Source organism: Lingula anatina, chromosome 3, assembly GCF_051362555.1.
Source record: "Lingula anatina isolate TDL-2025a chromosome 3, LinAna3.0, whole genome shotgun sequence".
In the NCBI taxonomy this organism is placed as follows: Eukaryota; Metazoa; Brachiopoda; class Lingulata; order Lingulida; family Lingulidae; genus Lingula; species Lingula anatina.
In genome coordinates, this window is record NC_141769.1 from 31,093,078 (window position 1) to 31,114,487 (window position 21,410).

The 21,410-nt window shown below is 37.1% G+C and overlaps 3 protein-coding genes across 5 annotated transcripts; 2 read left to right on the plus strand and 1 right to left on the minus strand.

Moving 5' to 3' along the window:
• The first annotated feature begins 1,876 nt into the window (after positions 1-1,876).
• Positions 1,877-5,753, plus strand: LOC106175599 (uncharacterized). Its single transcript, XM_013557674.3, has 2 exons — positions 1,877-2,114; positions 3,258-5,753. The coding sequence occupies exon 2, from the start codon at positions 3,534-3,536 to the stop codon at positions 4,800-4,802; it is 1,269 nt and encodes a 422-aa protein (XP_013413128.2). The 5' UTR covers positions 1,877-2,114; positions 3,258-3,533; the 3' UTR covers positions 4,803-5,753.
• Positions 5,754-6,537: 784 nt separating this feature from the next.
• On the minus strand, positions 6,538-12,093 carry LOC106175603 (nocturnin). 3 transcript variants are annotated; one of them, XM_013557681.2, is made up of 4 exons: positions 11,928-12,093; positions 10,961-11,085; positions 9,094-9,347; positions 6,538-8,766 (listed from the first exon to the last, which is right to left on the minus strand). In XM_013557681.2, the coding sequence occupies exons 2-4, from the start codon at positions 11,035-11,037 to the stop codon at positions 7,925-7,927; spliced, it is 1,173 nt and encodes a 390-aa protein (XP_013413135.2). In that variant the 5' UTR covers positions 11,038-11,085; positions 11,928-12,093; the 3' UTR covers positions 6,538-7,924. The 3 variants fall into 3 exon arrangements, with proteins under 3 accessions (XP_013413135.2, XP_013413137.2, XP_013413138.2); XM_013557683.2 differs by lacking the exon at positions 11,928-12,093 and adding an exon at positions 11,437-11,457; XM_013557684.2 differs by lacking the exons at positions 10,961-11,085; positions 11,928-12,093 and adding an exon at positions 10,131-10,320.
• A 43-nt stretch (positions 12,094-12,136) lies between these two features.
• Positions 12,137-18,559, plus strand: LOC106175606 (protein SGT1 homolog). The gene is made up of 12 exons (XM_087008613.1): positions 12,137-12,212; positions 12,323-12,371; positions 12,718-12,808; positions 13,028-13,097; positions 13,320-13,390; positions 13,788-13,841; positions 14,057-14,138; positions 14,349-14,445; positions 14,808-14,915; positions 15,266-15,353; positions 15,802-16,013; positions 17,614-18,559. The coding sequence occupies exons 1-12, from the start codon at positions 12,193-12,195 to the stop codon at positions 17,719-17,721; spliced, it is 1,050 nt and encodes a 349-aa protein (XP_086864739.1). The 5' UTR covers positions 12,137-12,192; the 3' UTR covers positions 17,722-18,559.
• The last annotated feature ends 2,851 nt before the right edge of the window (positions 18,560-21,410 follow it).

A 21,410-nucleotide genomic window follows, 5' to 3' on the forward strand; every position in this document is an offset into this window, starting at 1 on the left:
AATCGTTTGTTGCTTACACAAGTTCCAATAAGAGTTATACATAGTTCTCAGAAACATTTAGATTTCACACTTATTTACAAACTTTGTGTGCAATTACATATAACCGACCTAGATTAATTTCTACCGATTTATCGATTATTGCGCATCTTAAGCTGTGACCAGAGTTAAAGTGACTATCAAGTCATTTTACCTTCGTAGTGAGGTGCGTCGGAAATGTTCTAGAACGTGTTGTCTGCTACTCGTTGCCCCCTCGTTGCCTCAGCGAATCAAGCAGTCTTCAAGACTCATATGCCTGCTGTTTCTGTCATTCTGAGCAGTTGTATGGTATGTAGATAATTCCCACCTACCCTGATGTACACAATTGCACACTCATGTTCCACGGCAGCATGCATAATAAAATACAGGTATTTGTATTTCATTTTTAAAGCCGTGCAGCTAACAAGGTGCAGTTGGCATATAAATTTCGTAAACTGAACTGAACTGAACTGAATAAGTTACATAAATACCATCTATTAAATGTCATTTTACGGGTGTGAAGTCCCATCCCACCAACAGCATAATACAACTAACAAATACCATCATAACACTAAGATCAATTGTATGAATTTATAATTGCAAAATCTGAAAGAAACAAAAATGACAGTTAAAACGCATAACTTTGAGATTGCAGTCTTTATTTTATGATAAAATGTTATCAACATGTCAAAGATAAGTCTAAACAACATCCACGATAAAAGACAAATAAAAAGATTTTGAAACGAATCACACTGCGAGTATATGCCAGGTATCATAAAAACTTTCGTCAGTATATAATATCTAGTTTGTGGATAGTTGTAAGTCTATTTCAGCAAATTTTCTATCAGTCATTTATTTAACATGTTTCTGCTGGTAGTAAATATTAAAATAAGCAGTATATTCGCAGTGCATATTGTTCAATGATTATGCAGACTGTGAAATATGATCTGAAAAAAAAAAGAATACTTAAAGACTTCGACCAGGTACAACTGTCGTATGTTTATAAAGAAACTTGTGCAGGAGAAATTACTGAAAACAACAAGAAAAATGGTCAGATGGTGCATGGGTTTTGTTTATGAAAATATGAATTTCTTCCTATAAATTGTGTATGTATGTTCTTATGATTTTCTGAAAATGCCATTAGCTAACCCGCTTTCTGTACAAAACAAATCGGATTGTTATTATTCAGATTACTTATATCGTAAAATGTATTTAAACTTACTCACTTAAAAATTTAACTTAAAAGACTCGAAAACCTTACATAAACTGTTTTGGGTAGAAAAGTGGCGAAAACTTGGTGTACATGTAATACGTGGGAATTTAATGCACTTTTTTCATATTGCATATTTTGACAGCAAGTACATTAATTAAACCATGGAAAGTCAGACTTAAGACCGTTTTTATTTTATTTTATTAATTTTTTTTATTTGAAAAAATATGTGTGGTGGAGAGGGGGTCCATAACATACGCTTATCACACACATATAAAATGCAATTTATTACAAAACAGTTAGGGCACTTACACGCACTTATTTTCAATTTTTTTAATCCATTTTTTAAATCCTCAAAAACCTTTCTACATTGCATGTAAGAACACGGGGTAGGTACACTAGGGATGGGGGAAACATTGATGCCGTAATCTTACTATCGGACAGTAACAATGCGAGTAGCTAGAAACGATGCGGAAACGCCATTAAGATTTTAACCCCGACTTCTGACTGGAGAGTACGTATGTTTCACAAAATCACACTGTTTTTCAGCATTTTTGTAACAGACTACTTCTGTGATAAGGGAGTAGGGAGAACGTGACTTGAGAGGACGTGACATTCACAATGACACAATTGCATCAGTTGAGCTAGTGTCATCTACCGTGGACGCTGCTGTCTCACAAAGGAAAGGCAGACCCCGGAAGAGACTCTTTGTGTACCTGCTTTCATACATTGATTTACATGTAAAGCTTTACTAGTGACGTTGGTCTTTCCGTCCACCTGAAATCCCACATTTTGACCCACATTTCCCTGTTATTCAGTAAAAAAACTGGGTTTCCAAGTAGAGCCATTCCATTAGCTGACAAACGCAGTGACGACCGATCTGCTTGACGTAAGTATAAATGTTTACGGCTGATGTATATCGGCAGCATTATGTGACGTTCAAATTAAAGCACTGACACAACCACGTAGGGCTGACCACAGAGGCATGTAGTGCATGTGGTAATAGGAAGTGATTATACGTGGTCACCTGAGGGCACACACGTACACACACGCACACACACACACATACACAGGTGCACTCACACAGGCCCACATACATGCACACACACACACACACACACACACACACACACCACCACCACCACCACCACCACCACCACCGCCACTACTTTTATAATAAAAATATTGGCGTTTTTATGTAACCTTAGAATCCAAGATATGGCTGCTCAGTGTGCCCTCAATTAACATTATCATCTCGGGTGGCGATCAATAGTGATAACACACAGCGATAATCGGGATAATACCTATGTAGCTACTAGTGCCTATTTAGAATGTCGAGACAGCTCCATACAAGCACTGTAATATGAATATTTCATAAAAAACATGCGCTCGTCATCATCAAAGATAGGGTGGAGTGCGCCCCGCCCCCCTCTTCCTCCCATTATAATAAAAAATATGTTTATTCAGTCCCATCCTTCCTAATTTTATGTCCAATCTGACCTCCGTTCATATGGCTTCATTCGATCATCATGGGAGAGAGGGTCGAAAAGAGCGACTTTTTCCACTACCCTACCCCTACCCCGCCTGCTTCTTTGGTGCGGTAGGCAGGCTGTGTCACGGCGGAAATCTGCTTACTAGATTTCTATTGAATCTAAACATGGATGGTCGTTTTTTTTTCTTTTGATTTCAATGTTCGTGACATGGGGTGTTAAAGTGTTACGGAAAGGCAGTATGTTAATTTATATCTTCATTTATCAAATGTACCGTGATTTTGATCCGTTAGGCCTGCGACTTAACTCCGTCCGAATAAAGATACAAATATTGATGTCTTTTCCTCTTGGCAAATAGGATATAAATCACAAAGAATATAGCTATATTTTTTCTTCTAGATAAGGTATCCACTGATTACCATAAAACTAATTTAGAATGAGTAGGCCTATCCGTATAAACAACATGTTATATCGCTACCATTTCCCTTTAACTCCTCAGTTATGTGTATTTTAATTTATTTTTAGTTTTCTTCTTTTTTCAGGCAGACATAAATTAGGATAGGACCTAGGATCCCAACTCGCTCATTTCTCTTAATGCTCTGCGAGGTTTGCATGCTTCATTCCAAATTTTGACAATTGAGCAGATCAGCACCAATCGCCATGTTCAGACGGTTCAGAAGAGAGAGGGACGAGCCACCTGATGGCGCTATTCGCAAGCTGGGCTTTAACGAGGATGGCTGTGTAGCCCTTGGAGAAACTGTTTCATTTCCTGTCACATTTGCTGTGTTTCTCAAATCAAAAACGTAATAACTCACGAGATGATGCTGAAATCGTTACAGGCCGTCACCCGAAAACACCCACTATTGAGAGTTAAAGTTATCAAAAATAGCGCCGGTTACAGGTACTACGTCCCCATCGACAACTGGGAAGGTTGTCTCAACTTGACAACGAGAAAAGCAACAGATTGGCATCAAATTGCAGCAGAAGCTGGTGACAAGAAAATCGATGCATCAGCCGGTCCTCTTTGGTTTGCAGATTTGTTGGAAATGGAGGAGTTGGAAGGAACGGAAGACAAGAAGTCCTACGTTCTTATAATGGTTTTCAACCATGCCATTTTGGATGGCAAAAGCGGTGTGTTCGTCATGAATGACATCGTACAAAATCTGAATTTAGCAGTAGATGGCTGTGTCGACCAAGATGAGGCAGAGATATTACCGATAGCGCCATGCATGGAAGAGGCTTTGCCGCCAGAGATTCAGTTGGGGTTTTTCGGCTTTCTCAAATTGCTTTTTGTAATAGCCAAATTAATGCGGAGGGGAGTAAATGAGTATATGAAACAGTATCCAGCTCGTGTCCAAAGAGAACCTGACGTGAAAATCGGGACTTATTTTTATGATTTTTCTATTCCAATGGCGCCCCTCCTAGAGCGATGTAGGGCTGAGAAGGTCACGGTGCAAGGGGCAGTCACAGCTGCAGCCTATATTGCACTTCTTCACGTCATAAGAGCGAAGAACCCTGAAATCACAAAAATCAAGATGGGCTCCAACTACATAGCTGACTACAGGCGATTTTGCAGGCCGGTTTTGGCTCCCGATTTCATGGGGTTTCATGCAGTGGCATCGCTATTAAACCCCGTTGAAGTGACGAGCAACGTGTCAGACCCCTCATACTTCTGGTCCATCGCACGACGAGTTACAACGGAGATCCACGAATACATCGGCGACCAAACCAGACCTATTCAGATGCTTCGACTAGCTAGCCGCCTAGTGAGCTACGAGAGTTTGGGAAAGAAAATGCCGGCACAGAGAGCTCGCGGAGAGAGAGCTGCCGATGCTTTTGGGGTGTCCAATATTGGCAACGTGGATCCAATAATGACCGCCGGTCAACCAGGGTCCAGCGTGGAGGTCACCAAGGTTTTGTGGGGTACCAACGGAGCCAATATTTGCCCACCTTTCATGCACTTTCTGATGTCGGTGAGGGGGAAACTGGTGTGGACCCTGAATTGGTACTCGAACATCTCCACTGAGGAAGAGGCCGAAGCGTATGCTAAAGAAATTCAAGAGGTCTTGAATCGCGCCATTCTTTAGCCTCAGTTTAGGTGCTCGTGGGATGATTGGCGTCGCATGCACCAAATAATGACATAGCGGTTACACCATTTGTGACACATCCTGGTTTTCGTTGCACCGTATGCACGATTTCCAGGAAGAATGTAGCATATCTAAAGAAGCAAGTTTCCTGTTGACTGTTGTTTTAAATTTGGAAGAGTCCGCCAACTAATGTGATTTCTCAATTTCTGTAGCATGAAAAGACTGAAAAAGGTCCACATAAACAAGAAATGTAAGAACGTTAACGTTAGACCATTTGTGTCCTAATCTCTGTCACATTCTGATTTTCTGAAGCACCATATTAAACCTCGATTTTAGCATAACAGACGCACATATTTGATATTAGACAAAATATTGATTTTTTTTTTTGTTTTTGTTTTTTCTGTGTTTTGGATGACAGGAATGAAGACAAGATGGTAAACGACGTGACTGTAATGTGCATAGCCGCTGAAACCGACAACTCTGAGTCTCAGTTGGAATGTATGCTTGTAATTTTAATGTTATACAGCGTACCCTCTACTTACCACCCATGCATGCGCTTACGTTGCCCCCTTTCCCAGTCCCTGCAAAGGATAGCCCTTTCTAGATCTCGAGGCTTTCAATTTTAGCATCGTTTTCTAAAATTCCTTGTTTTTTATTGATTTTTTTTTCAATCGGACATGTCGTGAAGTGGAAACGGAAGAAAGTCGGCCTGTTCACTGTGTTGTTACTGCGTACGTACTTTACCTGTGACGATGCGATATTCAGAGTTTGTCGATGTTTTAAGCGCAAATAAATAATGTCTGTTATGCTATGAACAAAACATTTTGTTATCATATATTGGAAAAGTTTGTCTTTAAAAAGTTTATGTGTTCTGATGGCCAGACTTTTATTGTGATTATATAGTTTTTTATTCAATAATGATGCTACACGTATAAATATTAATAAGATTGACTGAGAGATAATTTCCTGACACAGGCACTGGTCAAGTGTTCGCGCCAGCACACCAGTAGATGCATGTAGTGATATCAGCTTAAAGGGCAACTCCATAGATTTACCCGCCAAAATGGATATTCCGGAGAAATGAGCAATTTCTTCTTTTTCACGAATCATTTATCTTTCCATTTCTGCACTTGGATTCGACCTTTAATTTTAAAATTTTAAAAATGTTGATTTAGTTTAAAATTACTGGCCAGTTATTATAACCAGCGACCGTCTTCTAAAAATATCAACATCAGGTACACGCCAGGAAAAATATTGAAGGGCTTAATTCGTCTTTAAGATGCATATTAATTTTTATTAGAAGATGTGGATGGCAAAAATGAGCACTCATCTGTGGTGGATTTTCAAACCCATAGAGTGTAACTTTAATCCACCCTATAGATCGTCGACTTTCGAAACTATAACTCTCAAGTGGTGACCGCTTGACTGAGGGACGTTTATAAATCATCTTGATATCGATAGCTTCATCAACCAAGATATTTTATTGGGATACCCTCTTCTACGTAACCCATTTACCCCAGTGGTTCCTCTGTCGGTAGTCTGTTCCGACTTTCTGTTGTGGAGAAATGTCCCAAGAATGTTCGCTCATTCATAAAACGGCCTCGATTAGTGGTAATTTATGGGACAAATTGCGCATTCCTGAATAATAGTAAATGCTCGCTTTGAATCGAGGTCGCTGTTTTTTTTTTTTTTTTTTCACTCTTGTGCAATTTACAGTGGTTATACCTTCCAAGCCTCAGTTTTCAATAATGTGTTTATTTTTTTCTTAATTGGCGCGTTAGGCACCTTTTTAATGTATATTTGAGAGGAGTGCTTCGAGAAAGTGAGCCCCCGTGCTTGGGTATTTTCAAGAATAGATTTTCATCGTAGATTGTCTCTCTTTTTATCAGTTCACCCGGTAGGTGAAAGCCATTTGTAAAATCATTCACAAAACTATATAATACATACCACATTTTAAGTACATAGCATAAACATAATTTTCTAAACTACATAGCCTTTTTCACATAAGTCAATAATGCTACATTTTAATTTTAATGTAAATCAATAAAAAACATGGCAACATCACAGATATAAATTGAAAATACTGAATATTGAAGGGCACCATGACCGAACATCTTTACATACCTCACTACTTAATATTTACTACTTTACTATAAAATAATCCACTAATAAAATGTGAAATAAACCCTGTTTTAATGTCAGCTCAAACTGGTTAAATCCTATTCCTCTTAAAAAACATTTTAACATAATTATTAATGCACCATTGGAAAAGTATGACACATGAAAATCATTAGATCTAGCCAGTAAAAATATATACTTTTGTTCTGTAGACTAGCTCGGCATAGACCAGATGTAGTCGTAGTCATTTTTAATTATAACTTAAAACCTACTCTTCTCTAGAGATTCCACTGTTTATAATAGAAAAAGTGCTAATTTATCATTAAATTAAATTTTCAATGTATCTTTTGTTTGGACATGCCAGTAACTGCTCCAGAATCTGACTTTTACTGAATTTATAGAAATGCACTCACACAATATAGAGCTCAATAATAAGACCCATTTTTGACTCTATCGCATTTCTGAAGAATTGAGTGCCTTTATTTGTTTGTGTAAATTCAACTTACAACTTAAACTTCAACTAACCATTACAAATGTGATAAAGCTACATCCAGGTTTTCAAAATAAAACAAAAGTAACAGACAAGTGCACCCTCTCGTAACCAGGCCTGAGTAAAAATAATCGTGAGCACCTGTACAGACTCAAAAGTTACCAAATCAAGTCCTAGATTACAGTTAAGACTAGTTAGAAGAAATACATGTAAGTACTGTTCTGTGTGGAGCTTTAAAGTAAGGGACCATTCTAAATCACATGGTCAATTCTAGTAAATAACCTAAATGCTATCTAGGTTAAAAGTATACTTTCAAATTGGTTTTCTTACAGATTACATACTTTCATGAAAATAAAAAAACCATAATATCTTAACAAAATTAAGATAATCAAAATAGTGCCAACACAGAAATAAAATAATTCTATAAAATCACATTAATACAATAAAATGCTACATAATTTAAATAAAGCATACTTCATTAAAATTCTACAAACATCATCATCTAGAAAATCTATTAACCTATACTAAAATCACACACTAGAGACAAATGATCTGACGGATAGTTGAAAGATGGCAGTTTGTTCACCCCCATTTCTTCTCCTGTGGGGAATTTTAACACTCTGTCTACTGTAACACTGGACTTGGTGTACCACATGTAGTCTAGGGTTTTACAGCTCTCACGAATGCTCCCTGTTGCTAATCTCCCACCTCGTATCTTCCACGTTGTGTATGGGGGCTCGGTTCCATCCTCTGTAAGTTTAGTATATGCACTCCCAAAATTCAAGTCACTGTTTTTAAATGTAGAATAGACTGGTTCGTTAGGATCTCCATTGAAATCTCCCATAAATATAAGTGGCGAACTGCCAGCTATCTCTTTTATTTTTTTCAGTAGGTAGATACCCTGGAGATTACGGAACTCTCCCCAACCTTCCCTGGCTTTCAAATGTGTGACCCCCACATAAAATTCCTGACCAGAAGAAGACGCATCATCATGGTTGCAGTATTGCAGTTTCTGAATTATTGCCACCTGGTTGGTTGACGCATTTTCCTTTTTCAAATTGACATTGTGTATACTGATCGACTTTAGTTTCTTGGTATTATGAAAGATGGCGCAACCGTCTGGTCCATAGGACTCATCACAGTAGAGACAAGGGGAATCGGGCTTAGGGTAGAATGTTCCCTTGTAGCCAATGCTTTCTAATGCTGATTGAATAAACTCGTATTGGTCAACTTCCTCCAGGCAGATAACGTCTGGTTCATAGAGTAAGAGTTCCTCAAGGATGTGTAAACGCCTGGGTTTCCACTCTAGAGCCTCTTTGGGACATTTGATGAAATTATCTGCACCCAGGCAAAGGGCTGAAGTAAAGACAGCATAATTAAACATTCAGTAGTAGACATTTTTTTAATGTATCTCTTCATAAAATAAGAAACAGATGTATAATGTTGAAGTTCAAAAAGAAATAACAGCAGGTAATCAAAATAATAATCAACAGGTTGCATGAGAGGGTAAAACCTACCAGTACCAAACAGGTTTGGTGGGTCCAAGTGTGAAGTCATAATTTCTGTACATACTATTACTTCTATGCAGACAAATAACTTATAATAATGTTAATCTCAGAAAGGTACAATTTCAAAGTTCAAGAATAAAATAGCAATGACAATATCTTTGTTCACATAACATACCCTGAGCAAGTGAATTCCACTGAAAAATCCGGACTTTAAATGGTGAGGTAGATTTTTGATCAATCCCCACTTGACCCCTGTCTGAAGTATTTTGTGTCTTCTTGCTGACATCCACAAACTCTCTCTTCAAGAGGGACGGGTATCCATTCAAAGTTGCCCGCACATACTGTAGAAGTTCCAGATGTGTTGACGGCGAGGTAAATTGTGTCTCGTACTGGGTGCTCATGGACCTGTTCCCCATTTTTAAGACAAGTCTTTAAAGAAGCAAAGAGTTAATAAAGCAACATAGGACACACACACAGTTATGATTAAATGGATAAGGAAGGAAAGAAAATAGTAGCGTTTAAAACATTGCCCTCTAAATTTCTTTAACAAATATTCAACAATTATCCCAACTACCTGGGTATCTTTCATAAGTCTATTAATTTTTTTTAAGTCTATGGATATTTTTTTAACTTAGATCAGGGGATATTTGGTACTTGAGTGCATCTCCATACCGGGCACTTACCACAACATAGTTCGGGCAAAATTGCCAACCGCAGTGTATGGATGTTATCTACCAAAACTCTATGTTACATAAGTAACCCAGATACAGATAATGTGCAGGTCATCATAACCTTTCACTGAAACACACTGGCTCTGTGTGTGTGTGTGTGTGTGTGTGTGTGTGTGTGTGTGTGTGTGTGTGTATATATATATATATATATATATATATATATATATATATGTTTGTGTGTGCTGTATATGTGTGTGTGTGTGTGTGTGTGTGTGTGTGTGTGTGTGTGTGTAATAGCTACATTAATGTGATGATATTCATTTTTGATGCCACTGGTCCCATACTATTCTAAAACTAAAGTACCACATAAATACTGTATTTTCTCATGCCCCCCTCTCTCCACCCATCCATCATCACCCTTTGTTCACAGGGCCATTGTACATAATGCTCTTCACAGCTTACACACATGCTGTGGAGAACATATATACACTAACCATAAACATATACATTGTACACTGTACACCTGAGTCAAGTTAAATACCTGTATATACAGCCCCATCCTCTGCAGCTTGTGGAAAACATTGGGCTGGGTAAGAGCTAAAACCTTCTACTAATTCTCTCCTTTAACAGCTACCAAGTTTCTCATATATTCATACACACTAGACTGGATACACATGTACTACCCTGTGTTCTGCTTGACCTCGGTGCAAAGAGTGTTATTGACCTACTTATTTAAATGCCTTGCTATATTTACATACTAGTACTAGTAGTCTCTTGCAAAGGGCACCTGTAAGTAGCCTCTTAACAGAAGCAGTGAAAGAGCAGCAGTCATTTTGCTTGGTGCATGTTTTTAAGGATTAACTAATTCCCCTTACTGTGACAGCCATAAAAACCCTGGTAAAATTAACACGTAAAATCTGTTGATGATAATAACAGGAAAAATATACTTTTGATATATTGGTATGCATGTTTCCTGTGCACACCTTCAAACTGCAGGTCTAATAGAATGCATTTTTTCCAAAATTAATCAATCTCTTTCAGATATGGAAACATATGCTTATCATACTTAACTTACTTGTGTCATATTTAAGCTGAAAATGGTTTAAGGCATTTCCTTATAGCTTTCAGAGGCTGAGAGTAATGAAGTTGTAACAGTTAAATACTTTCCTGCTACTTCAATTTTCTCTAATTGATTAATTGCTGGCAAAGCAGTTCTACAATAACTCCCTCTTTTAATATTAAAAAAATATCCTACAAGTGTAGTTTCTAAATGCCACATAATTCTGTTACTTCATGCTTTATCAAATATGTAACACAGAAAATAAATTTTGTCCATTCTACATTCCAGTAATTTACTTTTTATACTCTTACCTTTTTCCTGCCTTGAGTTGTTTATGAAATGGCACTGTCAGGGATCTAGAACGTGGTCTTAATAAACCAACTCTCATGAAGTTTTCCTATCAATTAAAACACATCTCTGGGTTGGGGTTTCACAACTGGAAAGAAGAGCAAAACACAGGTTTGAATATTAGGTTTGCAGCATCCCCAATTCTCACCATAATTCAACTTAGTTTTATGTTCTATGCCTTAGTTCTAGTACAATATATTTGGTTTAATTTATAAATGTTCAATAACTGCAGATTGGCTTGATTACTGTATATGCATGCACTAGTAAGTCAAAAATGAATTATACACACATACTTTTTCAATAAAAACTCTCAATGCAATACTTCTAACTTGGACATACTGTATATAACATTTAAACTTAGAATCCTTAAGATTTAAATATATTTTTCAGTGCCCAAAAATAAATATAACTTCATAACAAATGATTTATTTTAGCTCACTTTCTCATTTAATGTGTGGCACAAACGTGATCAAGAGACAATACTGATAAAAATAAATACGCAAAATGAAAACGGCGGTAATTCTTCTTAGGCAAACAATGTGAGTGTGAGTCACACTTTGTCATTATATTGCTGCAGTCCGAAAACTGAGACACATTTGTCAGCATGTCACTAAAATAGTGAAGTGAATCATTGGTCAGTGTCCTAAACCCGGGTACTGTCATGAATCAAGCACGGAGCCTTTCTTTCTTTTGATACACGGGCGGATTCCTTTAACGGTAAATGTTAATGAATAATGCTATTCAGAACTGCAAGATCCTTTAAATAAAATTAATTTTCAAAACGACAAAAGGCGATGACAGAAGACTTAAATGTCCGTTTCTTCCATGGCAGTCCTATTTCTCTTCAAATAATTTCATTGGGACAGACAACATGCGTTGTGACATTTAAATCTTAATTTACAAACTGTTATGTACATGCATCTGTCCTACCTTTCTGGACCACCTGTCCAAAATCGCTTGGGATTCTCTTTTATAATGACGTCATAGCCTCAGGTTCGAATCAGATTAAAAATAAAATGCTCAAAACCATCAGTAGTTTACCAAAAACGTCTAAATTGATATAAATATATATCATCTACTCTGCATCAATTAATGTTTCTCCAAATGAATATAATAAATAAGTTTTACATTGATAAGCACATCAATTTTCCCAGCATGCACCGTTTAGGAGATTCCAGAAAATCCCATTTCCGTCATGGCTGAGGAGCTCTTCAGGTAGGCAGCGTATTTGGTTCGATGCATTTCCTTGGTTGCCGTTCCGATTATTGAAATATTGATACCTGTTCACCCTTAATTACCCCATTTATATTTTTTTACTGTTTTAGTAAAGGGAACGAAGCGTTCGTAGCAGAAAACTACGAGGATGCAGTCGAGGTAAGGGACATGATAAGGATCTGATTTGGGGGTTTCCCCATAATGTCAGTCTTTACCACAACCGAGATTTCTTGCAAATGAGAGTAAACCCAGCTTCATTTGTTGAGGCAGTGCCCATTTTTATCAGTGTAATGATTGGTAGTAATTTACAGCTGTCTACTAAAACTAAATAACTAAATGTCTTTAAGAAATTTTACAAGTCATAGTACATGTCTAGCTAAACTAAACGTTTATGTTTCATTTTTAAGGAATGTTTTCAGTACACATATAATATCTGATGCTGCCGGTGCAGTCTTGCCTGAGGTAGACTAAATACATGGTCATATTTTAAGTTTGTGTTTTTCAGCTTTATTCCTCTGCAATTGATACAGATAACAGTAAGGCAGAATTCTTCATACACAGAGCCCACGCATACATCAAACTTGAAAATTATTCAGGTAATTTGTTTTGTGCCTTTAGATTAAATTAGGATTTATGTTTTTATTTGGTCATAAATGTTAAATTCCCATTTTACTAAGTAAGTTATCATTATATCAGATTTTAATGGTGTTTCGACATACATTTTTTGACTCCCTCACATGGTAGCGTGCATAGAAAATCCAAAATGATTTTTCTATTTATTTATTGTTCTTGTATAATTTGTAAAAATTTTATAGATGCTCTTGTGGATGCAAGAAAAGGGATAGATCTGGATCCCAAAAATGGAAAAGCCTACCTGAGGGAGGGGTGAGTTAAGTCTAACTTCTGTCTTGATTCATGCATTTAAAGTGGAATGCTTTTGTGTAATTTGCCTATGTCGTTTTTTTTTTTTTTTTTTTTTTTTTTTAATATTTAATAAACATTGTTGAGAAATGTTCAAGACTTCACAGAATCACATCATCCCAAGAATTGCGTGTTTCCAGTCCTTATCTCTCTCTCTCTGAAAGTTGTTTCCTGTATTCTTTGCAGGGTTGCCTTATATCACCTGGATATGAAAGCAGAAGCCAAAGGGGCATTTGAACAGGGCTTGAAATATGATGGTAAGGTTCTTGAAATCACTGCATCCAATTTATAATTGATAGATACAATGTGGTATATTAGAGAAAAGAAATTCTAGTGTTAAAGAAAATGCACTTTCCTTGTAAGCATTTTTTTCCATTTAATTGATTTAAAGATGAGATAAGAACAGGCGAGTGCCACCAGTTGACCACATATGCAGTATCCTAGACACGATTGTATTGCTGAATTTTCTAATCTATGTGCATTAAATGTTGTTAGTCTAAAAGTTGAATTTTTGTCCTGACAGTTTGGCTGAAATCAACCAGTTCTGATCACAGTTTGTAGTATTTAAATGGTGTACTTCCTTTTCTTCTAGTTTCTGCTTGTTGTCAGTACATTTGACAGCTTTTATGCCTTTTCTCCTATTGTTTGAAATAGGTTCTGACAAAACCCTGAATCAGTGGTGTGACAGATGCGTGAAGGAACTTTCAGGTAAATGAATGAAGAAAAATGTGGACTATTTGTCTAATATATGATTAAAGCATATAATAAAATAAATGCATTATCGATAATATTGTTTTTGTGCAAGATGCTTTCAATTAATATTTATTAATGATTTAATTGCAAAGTTTATTGCTAAATTAAAACAAGAGGGGGGTTGTGACCTGAGACGCGGCATTCACTTGTCAACATTCTGTTTGTTGTAGAACCGACCTCCCAGGCAGTGCCAAAAGGAGGTCAGCAGTCCACTCCACAGACTATAGCAATGCCCATTCCAGCAAAAATAAGGTAAAGGAGACCATTACTTTTGAGAAAATGGAGTGTTTTCTGTTGCTAACAGAAAAAAAGAAAAATTACTTCAGCCAAAGTAATGGATAAATTCCCTGCTTTCTAAGATAGTATTTTTTTATACAAGTTTAACAAGTAAGACTAGTTTAGATGATACCATTACTGATTTTGTAGTAATAGTTTGGATTTTTGTTTTTTCATCTTTTATAGGCATGACTGGTATCAAACAGAGACACATGTCATTGTCACAATTTTAATAAAAAATGTCAAAAAAGAAGACTTGACAGTGGAATTTCAGGAAAAAATGGTGAGTGTATAAATAATTTGGACTTTGCATTGTGCCACAACCACAGTTTTTGAACGCCTGTAAAATCCAAATATTTGCTTAGATACAGTCAAAATTGATCTATTATTACATGGTATACGTTTTGGTAAAATAAAACAACAGAAGAAAGAACATACATCTGAACCATTTGAAAAATCTTGGAATTAAAATGAGGATTTTTATAAGCTTAAAAAAAGTTTTTTTCTTGAAGAAGACTGTTACACATATAAGTTGTGAAAGTAGTATTATTGGCTGGTTACAGTTGCTCACAGAGCAAGTGTGATGATCAGAGAAAAACAAATTCCAAATTTCATCAATTTGCAATACAATTTTCCTCGTTGTAGTTGAGTGTCACCATCAGGTTGTCCTCAGGCTCAGACTACAGTCTGGAACTGGACCTGGCCAACCACATAGTACCAGAACAGAGTATCACAAAAATTCTCAGCTCAAAAGTAAGTGGATTTTAAAATCACATTGGTTTTGGTTAGACTTCTATAAATGAATGTATTTTGGTTAATGTCCTGATTTATCCCTCCTCCTTATAAGGAAAAGAGTGGTTGAGTTTATTTTTGCTGTTTTGTGTATTTACTTAATATCTGTTCCATGTAAGATTTCATTGAAAATGACATGTTTTAAGAGACATTGTAAATCTGATTGTCATGGTTGTCATGGTTGTCATGATTGATTGATTGATTAATTAATTAATTTATTATGTTAAGTTAGTATAAAAACCTTAACAGATATTTAAAATACATGTATTGAATACCACAGCTCTGTACCTGCTTGCTTTGTTTGATTTCAGATTGAAATAAAAATGAAAAAAGCTGAAGGGGTGAGGTGGACACATTTAGAGGGAGATTCAGACGAAAAAATTAAACAGTTCAAGCCAAGTAAGTTTTTACCAGTAATTTAGCAATCAACTTCTTAAGTGTTAATGCACATCCAGAGCTATAGCAAATTAAAGTGGGAATCGTGGTACTGAGGTACTCAGATGTCTTAATGTGATTTCCTACCACAGATGTTGAAATTCTAATTCTAATGCATTTTAGGGGGGGCATTTTTTTTTTTTTTTTTTTTGTGTGTGTGTGTGTGGGGGGGGAGGATATGTATAGACAGATGGTTACACATTTACTGTTTGGCATACAATTTTTTTTAGAGACATTATTTTGAAAACACTAAAATTAGATTATAACTTGTATATCAGAGAAGAATTTCATCAGCTGTGTTATGTTATAAGAATAAAGTGATTTTTTCTACAGTCTTCAATTTATTATATAGTTTTCACCTCCAATATTTGGATGTCTAGCGAAACATCTTCATTCTTTTTTCACCTTCTAGCTCCATCAACCCAACCAAAGTCAGACAACCCTGACATCCACAAGTACCCCTCCTCCAGCCACTCCTACCACGACTGGGACAGGATGGCCGCCGAACTGGCCAAGGAGGAAAAAGAGGAAAAACTGGAGGGAGACGCAGCTTTGAATAAACTATTTCAGCAAATATACAGCGATGGCAGTGATGAGGTCAAAAGGGCCATGAATAAATCTTTTGTGAGTTGATTAAAATGTTTGATTCGGAAGGCTCATTCTCAATGAATCTGTGTAGAATGATCCAACTCTGCCGGGAGTCTCACAGAGTTGGATCGATCTATTTAGAACAGTAGTTTCATTGGGAGTCAGCCCAAAGATTTCACCAGGGTGTTTTATGAGTGTTTAGGTTGATGATAGGTTCTTCTTCTAACAAGAATAATGGATTGGAGTTATTCCCACTCAAATATTTCAGTGTTTCACAAGACTTCTACGAAAGTAACAAAGAGGGGGAGGGCTAACCCCACTTCCAAGCAGAGGTGGCAACAACATTGATAGCTTATTTCCCAGGTGAAGGTGCCTTGTGAGACACAGGGGCCGGTTTCACAAAGCAGTAGTTAGTTAGAACAACTAACTACTGAACTACCTCACTAACGAGCAAACTTAGCGATTTTGGAGGGGTGTTTCACGAAGCAGTCGTTAACTCATCGCTAAGTTCAGTCGTAAAGTTCGGTCGTTAGTTCTCTCGTTACTCACTGTAGTCTCGAAACAGACTACCGGAAGTGGAACTCTTGCGTAAAAGTGTCGCGAAAGCACTAAGGCTTCATTCACATGCAATGTCTATTTTCTAAATTCTATTTTCTATTTGTTACTATAAGTTACTATAAGTAACTGGCTCGCGCTGCCAGTAATTACGCGGCGGGATATTCAGGGCACAGACTGTGATCATAAGATAGCGCAAATAGAAAATAGATTTTTAGAAAATAGACATTCCATGTGAACGAAGCCTAACTCTCCAATTTCCGGCGGCTGGAAATGCATAAGAACGTCTGCTTTGAGGTCGTCGTAATGGATCTCCACCACCTTTTAGCCGCTCTTTTTGTCACAGCTAGGCGCAACCTCTCGTAAATTGCACCATCGCGTGTATATTCAAATAGATTCTGCCTATCATGAAAACGTCGTAGTCTACGTTGCCGTTTGGCGGTACAGATAGCAAAAAAAAGGTCGTCGCCATATTGGATATAAAGACAAACGACAGACAATGGTAACTAAGCAACCTTTCTATTTCATTCATTACGCATGCGTACGATGAAACTCTAGAGTCGTCAAATATCCAAGGCAACAACGAGACAATAACGAGCGAGAGAACTAGCGACTGCTTCGTGAAACGGCACTCCAACTAGCGAGAGGCTAACTACCGATCGCTAACTAACTACTGCTTTGTGAAACCGGCCCCAGAACTATTAGTAAGAGTGGTCATATTATTTTTATTAACAGTCGTTGGAGGAATCTGTTATTATTACACGAGAGCATAACACAGCTGGAGAGATTATTTGCCAGTGATTTGATATTAAAAAAAAAAAACAACTCTTCCAGAACAGCATTCATGATTGCAGTTATGAAGAACAATTGTTGTCACAGCTGTTAGTATAAAAACAATTCTTTAAGATTTGTTTTCTTTGGTGATATAAAAATTCATAACCATATTAAGAAATTGTGGTGATCAGTTGTTATCAGAAGTGCACTGCCCCTAAAATTGTCATCTCTGTGGAGGTTTATGTAATTTGATCATGAGAACTGTACTTTCTCTCTCATCTTCAACTATAAACAATTTTCATTTCAGAGTGAGTCAGGCGGCACAGTATTAAGTACAAATTGGGGAGATATTGGAGCCAAGAAAACAGAAGTCAAGCCTCCGGATGGGATGGAGTACAAGAGTTGGGAGTACTGAAACCATTTCTGGTTCACATAATCGAACAATATAGTGCAGATATTTCTGTGTTTGACTACATAAGCTGAGCCAAATGAAATTATGTCTCAAGGAGTGTCATACCTGAAATTTGAATGGGAAGCTAATTCTCTCCAAAATTTGACTGGTTTTGCAAACTCACTAAGTGAACAACAATTCTTTGAGCATTACTAGATGGGTTTGAGGACTGTGTCATGGATGTGACGAGGACTGTGTCATGGATGTGACGAGGACTGTGTTATGGATGTGACAAGGATTAGATAAATTTCACACTGTACACAGCTAACACAATTGGGACAATTTTTCTGATCCATGGCTCCAAGCTTGTGATTAACTCAATTCTATTATCTAATGGATTGAAAGAACTCAAACTATGGCATTTAACATAAAGATGCATAATGCAGTTTCCTAACTAGCATCAACAAGAACATTACTTTTTTTTTTTTTTTACTTTTTTGACTAGGTATTCGATTTCAACATTTTGAGATCCTGTTTAGCATGTGGATAGCCCTGTGAATGATATGATCATTAAGATGTTTGTAAATATGTATATGCATTTTAGATTTGCTTATGATGCACTGCTGACTAGATATTTTATAATCAGGATTGCTGTATGTGTACATGTCACTCTTAAATGAAATTCTCAGATGTCTTCACAAAATTTATTATACACAAGGGAAAGGAACATGTTTCCCCAATACCACGAGTGAATCTAACTGAAATTTAATCCATATCTGAACTGATGTTCTGGACGATTTATTGTCTATAAAGACTTGGGTGAATAAAGATATTTTGCAAATAATAATACTTTATAAAGATATGTTATCTCCACTCCTTCATATTTATATACGGAAGAAATTATGGGGATAAATGTAACTGACTACAATCATACAGAAAAACGCATGCCGTCCACTATGATAAAGAATGCTGTGTCAGTTGCTAGACATCTCCATAATGTGGCTGTAGCAGGGAAGAGTGGGTTTTAGGTGGTATCCATGAGATGGAATGTTTTAATTTAGAAAATCTATATGTTGTAAAAAAGCTTTGATATCGGGATGAGTTTGTCAGGCAAGATGGGAGGCTGGATCCCCTGATTGATTTAGGGACCATTTTAAGAACAGAAGATCGAGTATCAACTGATTCAAGGATCCTACATGACAGGGAGAGCGCTTAATCTTGTACATTGGGGGATTAAGGGGGGTCCTGACCCCCCCCCCTTCGATTTCTGACAAAAATCACAACAATGCACCTCTCTTAAATTATAATTTTGATTAGCTGAATCATAGTTTGCAAGCGTACCAAATGGCACTGTTCACCCTCTAAAATACCAAAATTTTTCGGGGCACTTTAGTGGGGCCAAACCCCATGCCAAGGGGTGAGGGGGGGGGGGTCGGCTTTGCATCATTATATGAAAAATATGAATAATGCCAGAAGCAAGACGCTACTAATTGTGAAGTTTCTTTTTTTTTTTCTTTTTCTTGCTTTAACATTCATCGGCTGGTGAATTCAACTAAGTTATAATTAGGATAAATTTGATGAACGCAATAATGCCTAAAATTACAAATCTCAAAATTAATTATTTTTGAATCGTGAGAAAAAGAAACCGTCTTATTGGAAAACCACAGCACCTTTTTGCATCTGTCAAGTTGAAGTGTCGCACCTGCTCTATTCATGACAATGAACATCTACCTTTAGATCTTGTTAGCCTGGAGAGACGTGTTTCAAGATGGTTCGACCAATATGTACCTTGTGCACACTTGCTAACAAGACTAGTGCAAGTCCCAACGTCGGTATCTATTTTAGCCATTTTATTGTGATCCTACATTTCTTTTTCTCATTCAATAGCGGGTGTTCGTGAAATTGACTTGGCTTGTAGCGTCTTACTTACATTTTTAGGATGTGGAGAGCGAGACTATCAAACGGGCAAACAATTATTTTGTTTCTCATTGATTTGATGTCATCTTTACCTGGCGGAAAGGAGGGGTGCTAATTTTTTTTCTCTTCGTTATTTCCACGTTATATTTTTGGCACAGCGCGTATTTGTCTCCGGCACTTAGATGGTTACCCAACTGGAGTCACTAAACCACATTATGAATGTCAGCGTCTCCTGCAACAAATTGCACTCGATGTTAATTAGTCCCGTGTCTCCAAACCGCGCTTTTAAATGACTTCTGTGACCCTCATTACCACACGGATTCCATCACAGGAAGAGACAAGACTTTGTAAATAGATAAAAGGACTAGAGAGGTCAGGGTGCCATCTTTGCTCCAGTTGGTACGGTGCTGCTATCAAAACCCCATCAGATAGAGTAATGGCAGAGGTCTGTACTCCACGACAACCTTGGTCCGGAACATCTGCCCTTGCTGGATGTTACATATCTTTTTGATGACAGTTCTAAAGAAACGCGCGCGCGTCTCATGTAATCTGGAGGGGTCGTTTTAATGTGTTTATTAATTTCAATAAACTAAACAGAAGTTTTTTTTATTTATCAATATATGTGGTTCAGAAAAATGTTTCATTCTGCAAATATTTCGTTTGCAGTTGTTTGGATTGTTCGCAGAATGATCTACTTTGAACTCTGATCCTTCTGTTGCATATAATGCAAAGGAAGCAAAATTGACATCAATTGATATCAATATCGTGAGGCCCACGGTGAGGATAAATTTTTTACCTACAGTGTTTTTACCCTCAATAATTAAAGTTAAATAAATAAACACTGAAAGTAGCATTATGGACATTACTGGTTAAGCCGTCACCTGAAACCAAAAGATTCTGAATAGCACAAATGTCATCATCCTTTAATCTTTAATTTCTTTATTCCCTTATTTTTTCACTCTTACCTAATCTAATAAATTTAATCAAAACATTAATCGGGGGACGTTTCAAAGTTGAGAGAGGCACGTGATAAAATGTTGGTTAAATTTTTCAGAGTTGTACAAGCAGCCTTACGTCATGTACGACGCAATTAAACTTTTGCATTTCCTTAATTCCTAAATGTAGAAAGATTTCGTTTCAACTTTGCTTGGAATCATGAAAAAATGGGCTAATGACAACATGTTCGGCGAGTTGATTTCGTATTCTTTCAACGTCTGGGAGGCAGACCGCAAAAGGCAGTCATATCCGATGGTACGCTTTGGGGATGGAGTCGTTCACTTCCTACACCGCACCCTGAGACTCCGGGTGAACTAGAAACTCCCCTGCATCATCAACACAACATATTTGTGCTGGTTCTAATAATCTCTGACCAAATGTACAATATCTTGTTTCTTTAAACTCAAGTTAAATAACATTTTTGAAGCGGCAACAGAAAGCGCATAACAAGTAGGGGCGCGAGGGCCCTCGAAACGAAATCACAATAGAAGAATTCAGAGCACAAAAAAATAAAATAAAATAAAAAATCAGATAATCACAAAAAAAGCTATGAGGTCTTACTAACACCAGTAGCTGGCAGAAAGTCTTCCTCGAACCGAGGGGACACCAACAGTTGATACACAAACAATTTTTCGGTCTATCGTATGGGTCTATTTAAGCAAGAGAGTAGATAATTCCTTCCTTTATTTAAACAAGATCGTACGTTATCAAGGTGGAAAAGAATAACGGAAATGTTTATCAGCCCGCGTCACACTTATGTTGGGCAAAGACAAGATTCCGACAATGTTCTGAAGTCCAGG

Coding starts and splice junctions, on each gene's coding strand:
- LOC106175599 (XM_013557674.3), top strand. CDS start 3,534: ATGATGCTGAAATCGTTACAGGCCGTCACCCGAAAACACCCACTATTG.
- LOC106175603 (XM_013557681.2), bottom strand. CDS start 11,037: ATGAGAGTTGGTTTATTAAGACCACGTTCTAGATCCCTGACAGTGCCA. Junction 9,348..10,960: donor CAACTCAAGGCAGGAAAAAG/GTAAGAGTATAA, acceptor GCTTCTTTAAAG/ACTTGTCTTAAAAATGGGGA. Junction 8,767..9,093: donor GTGGAATTCACTTGCTCAGG/GTATGTTATGTG, acceptor TCTTTACTTCAG/CCCTTTGCCTGGGTGCAGAT.
- LOC106175606 (XM_087008613.1), top strand. CDS start 12,193: ATGGCTGAGGAGCTCTTCAG. Junction 12,213..12,322: donor ATGGCTGAGGAGCTCTTCAG/GTAGGCAGCGTA, acceptor TTACTGTTTTAG/TAAAGGGAACGAAGCGTTCG. Junction 13,391..13,787: donor ACAGGGCTTGAAATATGATG/GTAAGGTTCTTG, acceptor TGTTTGAAATAG/GTTCTGACAAAACCCTGAAT.